At 40.6% G+C, this 11399-nt stretch overlaps 3 protein-coding genes across 4 annotated transcripts; all 3 read right to left on the bottom strand.

Moving 5' to 3' along the window:
• Nucleotides 1–5574: 5574 nt before the first annotated feature.
• On the bottom strand, nt 5575–7283 carry LOC18014727 (type III polyketide synthase C). Of its 2 annotated transcripts, none has more exons than XM_006396139.2 (2): nt 6894–7283; nt 5575–6795 (listed from the first exon to the last, which is right to left on the bottom strand). In XM_006396139.2, the coding sequence occupies exons 1-2, from the start codon at nt 7162–7164 to the stop codon at nt 5813–5815; spliced, it is 1254 nt and encodes a 417-aa protein (XP_006396202.2). In that variant the 5' UTR covers nt 7165–7283; the 3' UTR covers nt 5575–5812. The 2 variants fall into 2 exon arrangements, with proteins under 2 accessions (XP_006396202.2, XP_006396201.1); XM_006396138.2 differs by having other exon boundaries at nt 7002–7160.
• LOC112085182 (probable plastid-lipid-associated protein 11, chloroplastic) lies at nt 7276–8228 on the bottom strand. Its single transcript, XM_024154242.1, has 3 exons — nt 7732–8228; nt 7584–7649; nt 7276–7500 (listed from the first exon to the last, which is right to left on the bottom strand). Exons 1-3 carry the CDS (start codon nt 8178–8180, stop codon nt 7401–7403), a joined length of 615 nt encoding a protein of 204 aa, XP_024010010.1. The 5' UTR covers nt 8181–8228; the 3' UTR covers nt 7276–7400.
• Nucleotides 8229–8247: 19 nt separating this feature from the next.
• On the bottom strand, nt 8248–10551 carry LOC18014876 (probable mitochondrial import inner membrane translocase subunit TIM21). The gene is made up of 8 exons (XM_006396136.2): nt 10301–10551; nt 9755–9820; nt 9652–9670; nt 9439–9572; nt 9050–9228; nt 8909–8957; nt 8704–8823; nt 8248–8623 (listed from the first exon to the last, which is right to left on the bottom strand). Exons 1-8 carry the CDS (start codon nt 10403–10405, stop codon nt 8465–8467), a joined length of 831 nt encoding a protein of 276 aa, XP_006396199.1. The 5' UTR covers nt 10406–10551; the 3' UTR covers nt 8248–8464.
• Nucleotides 10552–11399: the final 848 nt, after the last annotated feature.

Raw genomic sequence — 11399 nt, 5'->3', positions numbered from 1 at the left:
TTCACCATTATAGGTGAAAAATCTCATGGGTTTCGAATTTTAATATAATTAATTCTTTTTATTAAAATAATAGTTATGAACCCCTTTATGAGGTTCACTATTGTGGATGGTATTAGTAGGATTCCCTAAAAAAAGCCTCTAGTGCCAATATGTTATGTATGTTTGTGGAGTTTGTCGATAAAACCAAAGGAGAAGATAATGGTCAACTACACATTATCTGGGCAAAGCTTCTATTCTTTTGGACTCAAGCCCATACGTGTGTTTACAAGAGTGTGCAAGAGAAACTGATGTTGGGCTAGGGTATAAGGCCCACATGATTACTCAAAGCTATATATAAAACTTTTTTGGAGTTGCAGACTTTGAGAGAGAGCAGAGATAATTAACGAGAGAAGGAGAAGAGAAACAGAGATACACGGTTAAGGGTTTTTTCAGGCTTTCGTCTTCATCTTCTGGGTTAAGGCATCTGTGGTTGAAACTGAGGTGAATTAGTTTCTGGTCTTTCTTCTTTGTGGTACCTGAAACAAAGGAAAGAAGAGAGATACGTGAGTTTAACGGTGAAGTAACAAACTCATTATTGTAAACACTTGATCGATTATAGTGGACCGTTGAGAGTACCGTCTCTCCCCAGACGTACCGAAAGGGAACTGGGTTACCAAATTTTCTTGTGTCTTGCTTGAAAACAACAAACAAACTAAGTATCAAGGTTAATTGATCTAAGTAGTTCAGGTTAAGAGCTAAGACTAGAGGTTGAAATCAATATTAAAACCTCACAAGTGGTATCAGAGCACCAGGTTTAAGCGGAGGATACGGTTTCAGTTTCTGATCTGCGATTGGTGTTGTTTCGGGAAAGTCCAAGTTATTCAATCAAGTGATAACATCTACAAAGTCTGAATCATGGAACCATCTTTTGGTAAAATTAAGGTGGAGAAGTTTGATGGTAAAGGAGATTTTGGTATGTGGAAATTCAAGATGCTTATGGCTCTTGAAAATCTAGGGTTAGATTCTGCAATTAGTGAGGAAGAAACTAGCGCAGCATCTGACAAAGGAAAAGGAAAAGAAGATGAGACAGATGCTAAGGCAACTCCATCTCCGGTTGATCCAAAGAAGAAGGAGACAGACAAAAAGGCAAAGAACTTGATATGTTCCAGCCTTAGTAATCTGGTCTTGCGGAAGGTTATGAAGCAAACAACAGCTCTAGGTGTGTGGAAAGCTCTAGAAAAGGATTACCAGACAAAGACCTTACCAAATCGCATTTATCTGAAGCAGAGATTTGCCAGTTTTAAGATGGAAGAGCACAAAAGCATAGAGGAGAATCTTGACGTGTTTCTTAGACTGGTGGACGATTTGGAGAGCTTGAGTATAACTATAAGTGATGAAGATCAGGCAATTCAGGTGTTGTCTAGCTTACCTAAGCAGTTTGATTCACTAGTTCATACTCTCAAATACGGCAACGGGAAAGAGACACTTACTATGAATGAAGTTACCGCTTCAGCATATGCCAAGGAAATCGAGCTAAAAGAGAGTGGACTTCTAGGAAAACCAAAGTCAAGTGCAGATGCTTTGGTTGCAAGTAGAGGGAGGTCTGAAAAGAGGACTACAGGTCAGAGTAAAGGTAGATCCAAGAGCAGAGATTCAAGGTCGAAGTCTAGACCAAAGAATCAACCAAAAGCTAGAGAATGTTGGATATGTGGGAAAGAAGGACACTACAAGAAAGAGTGCCCTGAAAGAAAGTATGGGAAACAAGACTCTGCAAATGTAGTACATGAAAGAGAGGAACCTATGATCTTAACAGCAAGCGTCCAAGACACTATGGATGAATGGGTCATGGATTCTGGGTGTACTTTCCACATTACACCTGATAGAGATGTCTTGTATGACTTCAAAGAAGTTGATGGCGGAAAGGTGATGATGGGTAACAACACTCACAGCGAAGTCAAAGGCATTGGGAAAATCAAGATCATAAACTCAGAAGGAGCTACCGTGATATTAACTGATGTGAGATACATGCCAACCATGAGCAAAAATCTCATCTCTTATGGCCAGCTAGAGAAGAACGGGTGCAAGTATGAAGGGAAGGACTTCATAGTTACTTTCTACAAGAAGGGCCAGAAAGTGATTTCAGGAAAATATGAGAACGGGCTGTACTATTTGCAGGGAACAGTTGTGAGAGGAGAAGCATCTGTGGTCAGGACGGAGGTAAATCTAACGAACAGATGGCATTCAAGGCTAGGACATATGAGTCTTAAGAACATGAATCTTCTGGTCAAAGGAGGTTATCTAGACTCAAAGGAAGTCCACACTTTAGATTTCTGTGAAAAGTGTGTGTTTTGGTAAGTCTCACAAGCAGAGTTTTCCAGTTGGCCAACACACTACTACATGTATTTTGGAATACATTCACAGTGATCTTTGGGGCTCAGTGTCAAACAAGCCAAGCATGACAGGGTGTAGATACTTTCTTACTTTCATTGATGATTACTCAAGGAAGGTTTGGATCAGATTCCTAAGGAGTAAGGACGAAGTGTTTGAAAATTTTTCAGAGTGGAAAGCACTAGTGGAAAATCAGAAGAGTAAGAAGATAAAGCGTCTGCGAACTGATAATGGATTAGAGTTCTGCAACAATCAGATGGATAAGCTATGTCAGGATTCAGGGATTAAAAGACATCGAACTTGCACTTATACTCCACAGCAAAATGGAGTATCTGAGAGGATGAATCGGACAATAGCTGAGAAGATCAGGTGTATGTTAGCAGAAACAGGAATGGAAAAGAAATTTTGGGCTGAGGCAGCTTCTACTGCAGTTTATCTCATAAACAGATCACCAAATGCATCACTGAAGTTCAAGATTCCTGAAGAGGTTTGGTCAGGATCAAAGGTTGATTACAGTCATCTCAGACGATTTGGTTGTGTTGCATATGTTCATGTAATACAAGACAAGATGAGTCCAAGAGCTGTTAAAGGGATTTTCTTAGGATATCCACAGGGTACTAAAGGTTACAGGGTTTGGATTCCGGAGGATGGAAAATGTACTAACAGCAGGAATGTAGTCTTTGATGAGGAAAATTTGTATAAGGACCGAGATCAGAATGAAGTAACAAAATCTACAAAGAAGAAGAAAGTTACTTTCAAAGCTGGATTGATCCAAGGACCTACTCCAAATGGTTCGGTTCAAGAGTCCACTGGTCAAGGTGGAGAGGTTTCAGGAAATACAGATTCTGCTGGTCAAGGTGGAGCTACTTCGGAACATTCAGAATCAGAAGAGGAGCAGGAATCTGAGGAAGAACAAGAAAATCAGGATGAAGAAGAGTCTCTTGATGATTATTTGCTGGCAAGAGACAGAGAGCGAAGAACTATCAAACCACCATCGAGGTTTGAGGATGCTGATTATTTAGCTTATGCTTTAACTAGCGCTGAAAGCATAGAGTTAAATGAACCAAAGTCAGTCGCAGAAGCTAGACAAAGTAAAGACTGGAAGAAGTGGAAGCAGGCTATGGAAGAAGAAAAACAATCTCTGGATAAAAATGAAACTTTTGAGATTGTCTCTAAGCCGAGAAAGCAAAAATTAGTTGGGTGTAAGTGGATCTTCAAGTACAAGGAGGGCATTCCAGGTGTTGAAGAACCTAGATACAAAGCAAGACTTGTAGCTAAGGGATTTACACAGGTTGAAGGAGTGGATTACAACGAAATATTTGCTCCGGTGGTTAAGCATGTTTCTATTAGAATCATGTTGTCAGTTGTGGTTAATTTTGATCTGGAATTGGAGCAACTAGACGTGAAGACTGCTTTCTTACATGGTACACTTGATGAAGTCATTTACATGAGTCAGCCAGAGGGTTTTATAGAGAAGGGAAACGAAGACAAGGTCTGTCTTCTTAAGAAATCTCTATATGGTTTGAAACAGTCACCTAGACAATGGAATCAGAAGTTTGATGAATTCATGAAGTCAATGGAGTTTCAAAGGAGCGCTAGGGATCCATGTGTTTACACTAAGGGATCATGTATTGATGATATGGTTTATCTCTTACTATATGTCGATGACATGCTTGTGGCAGCAAAGAATATGGAAAAGATCAAAGCCTTGAAGGCAAGCTTAAGTAAAAAGTTCGAGATGAAAAAAATAATAATAATGTAGAGAACTAACCATCTCCAATGGTTAGAACTACTCATGGGTTCTAACTAAATTTTTAAGCATAAATTTTGATAAAGTTTGTTTTAAGAACTTTATTTAGTGTTTTTATTTTTTAAGCATAAATTTTGATAAAGTTTGTTATAAGAGCTTTATTTAGTGTTTTTAATTTTGTGCTTTTCCAATGATTAGAATCCAAGTGGGGTTTTTTAAAAAAATTCGTTTTTGAAATTTATGGAGAATAGCACTGGCCATATATGGCTGATGGATTTGGTCAACATAACGAACCATTTAAACACCATAGTTGATGAACATCGAATATACACTGAGCATACATGTTCGGCCAAAAATTAAAACATCAACCATACACTGGCATTCTTCGGCCAAAAATTAAAAACTCGGCCAAAACATCAATCTCGACCAAAAATTAAAACAAAAAGTGAGACTATATATATAAAAGATCTCTGAGAAATACATTTTTCCATGACACTGAGCATTATTCCATAAACTCTATGCTTCCTTGAAACGACATTCAGTTTGAACAATCTCTACTCTCTTCGAAGACTGCAAATCTTTGGGAAACTTTGTCAAGAGCTGCAAAACATAGAGAGTTGTATATCAGAGTTAGAATAACTGCTAGGAAGGAAAGATATATCCCACTGAAAGCACGCATAACAACAAAGAACCGGAAGCCAAGAACCAGAAGCCACATCTTCATCCATATTCTCATAGACTGAGTAATTAACAGCCATGAATTTAAGAGGTCAACAACACCAAGCTCATTGAGTATCGTGGATTACAGACATGTGGAGTTCATTTATTTACTTAGAGAGAATCATAGACAATTAACTCAGCTCAGCCAGTCTTATCTCTGAGATACAAAAAAACAAAACCCAAAAATATTCAATACCAATATCAAAGATCGGATAAGAACCATATGCTAAACTTTTTCTTATGATCATAAGCAAACATTCAAGCATTTGAAACACCAACACATATAAAACATGAACTGACTCAAACAAGAGAAACAAGAGAAAACAAGAACTTTTACAAAACTCAATCAAGAACTTTTACCATCAGACTATATCTAATTAAGGTCAATGAATCATATCTTTTTTAGCTAATTAGGAACTAAACCGCAGTCAGCAAATGTAAGCATACTGAGAAGAAAGCTTAAAAAAAAAAATAATAACTTCTCTAGAAAGCAGTAAAGAGCTTTTTGGGAAGTGTCTGGTTTTCTTCATCGGCCATAATGACCAATGTACATGGCCGATGAGTTTATATAAAAAGTCTCATATTTTTTTCATATGGCCAATGTACATGACCGATGAGTTTAATTACATACCAACTTGTTTTATTTAGTTAAAACATAACTTGAACATTCAAGCATAAATTAAAACATTTAAGCATATCGATTTTAATTGAATTTTGTATTCTCCGCAGAAGGAGAGAAAGGAGTTATGAGAGAATGTCTCGGTGTCACAGTATCATTGGACAGTGATGTATGTTTATGAGTACCATTAAAGAACAAACTAACGCAACTATACATGATACATGTGTTCATGAACTGGCCGTATAGTTAATGTGCCGATTCTTACCCTAGAATTATGCATGAGAGATGATGTTATCTTATTTGTTTCTAGTGGAACGCCAAAGTTTACTTATTTTGTGGTCGCGGTTCATAGACACTTAGAGGCTCCTCATGAGGAAGCCCTCGAAGGTGATTCCCGGTCCGAAAGCTAAGCCCAGACCCCACTCTTCTCCTCCTCTGCCTTTCTTACCAAGCTCATCCCTTACTTTGTCCATTATGTAGAAAATGGTGTTGCTGCTAGCGTTCCCATAATCCATCAACGCCTGTCTGCTGCACTCCAGCTTCCCCGGCTTCAGCTTCAGTTTCGTCTCCAGCCCGTTCAGGATGGCTGGTCCACCGGGATGAACTGCCCAGAACAGGTCATTCAACTCCAATGAACCAGAGCCAGAGCCAGCCTCTGCCACCAGCTTCTTGCAGAAGTCCTCTACGTTGTCTTCGATCCTCTGAGGGAGGTCTCTTGCTAGCTTGAAGCTTATGCCCTCCTCTGACAGCCGCCCGTCGATCACCCCCTGTGTTCCAGGCAGGAACTTCTGCATAGCACAGTGAAGCTCAATGAAGGGAGATTCTGACTCTGTAGGGTCTGCTCCGATGATGAGGGCAGCTGCTCCGTCTCCAAAGAGAGCAGCCCCGACTAAGTCGTAAGGGCGAGCTTTGTTGGGCGGACGGAACCCCAGAACCATAGTCTCAGAGGTGGTGAGCAGCACCCGGCTACCTCGGTTGTTCTCAGCAATGTCCTTGGCCAGGCGCAGGCCAGTCACGCCTCCGTAGCATCCCAGAAAATACAGCATCACTCTCTGCACCTCGTGGCGAAGGCCCAGCTGTGCCGAGAGGTAAAGGTCACCTCCGGGCAAACGGAACTCACTGGAGGAAACATAGATAAGATGAGTGATATCTTCCACTGGCCTTCCCCATTCCTTGATGCAAGCCAGGCTGGCTTCATATGCCATTTGCACAACCGCCTCGTTTGCAATCTCGAGCCTCTGTTTGATGGTTGGGGAACCCTCGGTTGCTAGCTCAGGGTATTTGTGCAGCGTCTCCCTGGACATGACCGTGTAGCGTGTCTTGACAGTTGTAGTTTTACCTAACACCACATAGATATGTATGCTTATACATATATATATATATAGATAGATAGGCGGTGAGAGAGAAAGTTTGTGAAAAGAAAGATGATGAATATACACAAGTGTTGCAGCTTGTGTTTGATAGAGAGGTCATCGCATTTGATTTCGCGGAGATACTCCTCCACGAGATTCTCTTGAGAGACAACATTGCTGGGGAAGGCCTTACCGAGAGCAAGAACTGTCGCCTTTCCCTGATTCGCAACACGCCTTGTACTTGGGGCTATCTCCTTTTGTTTCTCTGCCCTTCCGGTGGCCAACGACATGTTTGTCAATTTTGTCACAGTTTCAGAACACACAAAGGATCGATTGATTAGTGGCCTTTTAATCATAAAAATTCTGAACGAAAAAGGAAATGTGGGTGGTGTGTTTGTAACAAACACCAGACAAAAACCCTAAATAAACTCAAGGATCACACTTTGAATGATCCCTTCAGATTCCTCTTTTTTCCTGCGATCACTCCTTTCTTAGGATTTCTATTTAGGGGAGAGAGAGAAGGGGAGAGATGGAAAAATGGTGTTTATAATACAACAAACAAAGGTCGGTTTTTAATTATACAAAGAGGGAATCATTCTCTCCAGTTAAAAGGAGCACGATCAACGACTAAGTAGTCTCCTCTGATGTCCTTGGCCACTCTGATCTCGCCATCCATATACACAGTTTCAAACCTGCGCAATCAGATTCAAACCAAACTCAACTCTCTCGAAGAAGAAGAAGCTACGAATAGCTTGTTTGAACCAGAAGAACTCACCAGCCCTGACCAAATGGTGGCAGCGGGATCTCCCAATTGCTTCCTCTCAACACCGCACTACTGAATCTGATATCCATCAAAACACCCTGATGGTGATGATAAGCTTCTCTGCTTGTTCGAGAGACGAGAGGAGAGGGAGGAATCTAACCTGAAATTGACTCTCTGCGGAGAAGCAATGTCGATGTCAGAGCGAACGAAGAAAACCCCGTCGGGCGGGAAAGTGATGACGTTGCTGAGCATCCGTCTCTTCACATCGATCACCTGCAGAACGTCTCCAGCGCGCGTGCCGAACAACCCCGCCTTCTCAATGATGAAGAGCTGTTCCTTCTCCGTCGTCCACAGCAGTCGCCACGTGGCAGAGAGCGAGTCGCCTGTGGTGACGGAGCTGCGCCCGATAACCGCCATGGATTCGATGGCATTCACGATTGCATCTCGCCTAGCGGCGTCTTTCTGGGTTCTCAGGCCTCGATCCTGGTCGGAGATCAGCTCTAGCAGGTTCCGCTTGGCTCGCTGTGCGGCGAAGAGCGAACAGCTTGTCCGTCGAATACTGCGACGGAGCCTGAGTGGAGGAGATGCTGAGAGCAGCGAGAGCGCCATGTGTTGTTGCTGCTGCGGTGGGGTGGGCTGAATATCATACAAGAAGAAGACATGTACAGTTGTATTTGCGTTTTTAATGGGCTTGGGCTTAGGAAAAAGGGAGATGTTTGAAGCCCACTGAACGTATTCGAAAATGGCTACTGAAAGTGAACCAGCGACTTGTTCATGGAGGAAAATATTTCCAATACACACTCTCTTTGTTTCGTCTAACAACACAACTAAAAACAATCCAGCCGCTCCGGAATCAAGGTGAACCGAAAAAAGAAGAAGAAAAAGATACGAGTCTAGGCGGGCAAATAAGACTCCAGCATCAGTTTGGCTGGGGAAGGAGTTAAAATCTCAACGATCAGGTACGTGTATTTCCATTCCTTGTCTGTCTTGTCTCTAAACATCTCCGTGTACACTTTCCCGGCTCCTTGAGGCCCACGGATGAAGAAGTTTACCTGAAAGCATTTTCAATATCTTTTTTTTTTGAGTAATTTTATTTTAGAATTGATTTTTTTGCTAACAATCAATGAGTTACCTCAACATGCTCTACTCCGTCTTCATCTGTAAATACTCTGTTGGGTATACGTTGACGAGCAGCTCGGTTCCTGGTTTCTTGTCCGTATCCTGTGATGGGGGATCCAATCCTAACCCTCACCTAGTTTACATGTCAAATTACTCACAGATTTCTTTTGACTTAACACCACCTATGATCCAATCTATGGAGTTAAGTTTCTTATTACCTGACTGTCATCTTGAATTCTCTTCAAGGCTTTGTCAAAGACCTTGTACCTACAATACAAAACAGTAGTATCTTTAGATTATTCCACTCCAAGTGTCATATCAGACAAATCATCTATACATAAAGAGTTCTGAACCCTCACTCTTTTGGTTGAAATATGAGCTCTTTAAACACTCCGTACCCAGCAGCTCCAGCGACCCCAAGCCCAGCCAGAATAACAAGACTGTAGGAAGCACCTTCTGTAAAGGTCACCGGCTTCTCCGGGATATGGTACGTAGGAGAATCAAAAGGGTCTTCCACAGTAGTCACCTCTTTCTTAGCCTGTATGACATTTTTAAGAGAATCCACAAAGCAGCATCAGTGTCATAAGCAAAACATATCGATTTACTACTAATTATACTGGAATTAGATGATGTATATCGCTTTTGATGCCTCTCATTGTGATAAACGGCGAACAAAGAAAGGTACAGAGATGGAACAACAACAGCAAAAAATAAAAGTTGGAGGTCAGAAGCATATTTTTATTAACACCTTATTCCGCTGTACACCAGGTTCTTTAGAACTTGTTGATGCAAAAGATCTAGAAATGGAAGACGACTTGATGTTCTTTGGACGAGATTCCATACACATTCTTCCTTGTTGATTTCGGAAGCCAAACAATAGTCCTGCAAACAGATCCACTGTCAGAACAACCACTAGACAACCCTAGGATTTGAAGTTTCATAACACATTATTTTCGCTGACCCTTAGCACCATTTGAGTCCTGCAAAGCAAAAACAATGAGAGATATATTAAACTAAGAGCTAAGCCCAAAAGGGCGTAAGCAGCAATGAAGCTAACATCTTACCACACTCATGAGACCCGAATCAGTAATGGCTTGCCTTGATGCTCCTCTTTGTAAAACGGTTATCAACTGCATCGGAAGGGAGAAAACAGGATGCTTAACAACTAAAGCCTTGTAAGAGAAACAAGAACTATATTCTCTTTTCTCGTCATGAGAAACCACAGAGTGTGAATAGGGGTATTGCAAAGAAATGAACAAAAGCAATTGTGTGACTGTTCCCGAGAAGAAGGTATTTATTTTTCACTAGAGAGAGCTCAAGCAGGAGTAGAAAATCATTCATCCGATAAATAGAATTGAGAAAAAAGCAACCTCAGACCAAAGTGCGTTTCATATACAGATACTGGAAACTTGTGCTAACTCGAGCAGGATTAGAGGATAAATTATGCAAGTCAAATTCCTTTTTTGTTTTTTGTTTTTTTGGGTTTGTGAACAAGATATCATGACTATGTATAAGAATCGATTAGCGATTCTCGTTACGGTGCTGAAGAAAAAATTGAAATCCCCGAGTGGGAAAAGGAATGAAATCCTACTAGAGAGAAAGAGACAAACCGATTTTCGGATTCCAGAAGGTTGTGAAGCGGAGGAAAACGGGAGGGTCGAAGCCAGTTTCGATTTAGATATGCTTCCGAGGGATCTCCTTACGAGGTTCATCATGTCTGATGTCTTGTATCCAGCAAAGTGATGTATGAAAACTTAGGGAAAAACTAGGGGAGATCAGAAGTAAAGAATGAAGCCTTGAAACCTTAATCAGAAGCTTTACAAATTGATTTGTAGAAGATGAAGAAGATCATCGAGGTTGCGGAGCAAGGCGAAGCCGCTTCTGGGGTTTTACCGTAGACACGTGACAGGAAAGCAACGCACGTGCGTGATCTGGTCTTGGGCCTGGGCTCATGAGATAATCCGTTTTACTGGAGATGCTGTTAGTAAATAAGTCAATCAATCAAACAGGCTTACTGAGCCCAGGCCTGGAGACTAATTACCATAAGTTAGTTGGCCTGTTTGTTTGACTTATTCACTCCCAGTCTCTAGTTCTTGTTTACCGTGGTGAAAATACTTTTAAGATTCTTTTTTTTTTTTTTAAATGTTAAGATTTCTACCGAATTAATACTTGAGATACCTAACTTATGGTAATTTGAATGCCTCTTTGTTGCAGAGATAAAATTAGCCAATGGTTCAATTTGCGCAACCGTGAGAAGAAGGAAGCTCAAAGGCTAAGAGCTGCGTTTGAAGCCAATTGTTTCACACAAAAAAAAAGTTTGAAGCCAATTTTACACACAAAAAAATAGTTTGAAGCCATTTTTTATTCTCATTACTCTCTCTTTCTAAGGCTAACAGTTCATTTTTTGGTGGGTGCACCTCAATCTAACAATAACATCCTAAAAAAGAAATATGATACCTTTGTTCACATTGAAGCTATCAAGACAAGTAGTATAAACAATTGTCTTAAAAAGGCAAGTATTTTTTTTTTTGGTTAAAAAAAGGGAAGTATTTACTAGAACGTCGAAAGTGAATGTTCTTAATTAAATGCAGAATTGACAAAAAAAAAAAAAAAAAAACTAAATGCAGAAATGACCAAAAAAGAAAGAAAAATACACAAACAACTGAAAAAAAAAATCGAAACACAGTCATCCTTGGCTTGATAATACCG

This window comes from Eutrema salsugineum, unplaced genomic scaffold (assembly GCF_000478725.1).
Source record: "Eutrema salsugineum unplaced genomic scaffold, Eutsalg1_0 scaffold_3, whole genome shotgun sequence".
NCBI lineage: Eukaryota > Viridiplantae > Streptophyta > Magnoliopsida > Brassicales > Brassicaceae > Eutrema > Eutrema salsugineum.
Note: the sequence above shows the minus strand (reverse complement) of the source record. Positions and strands in the feature narration are given on the sequence as shown.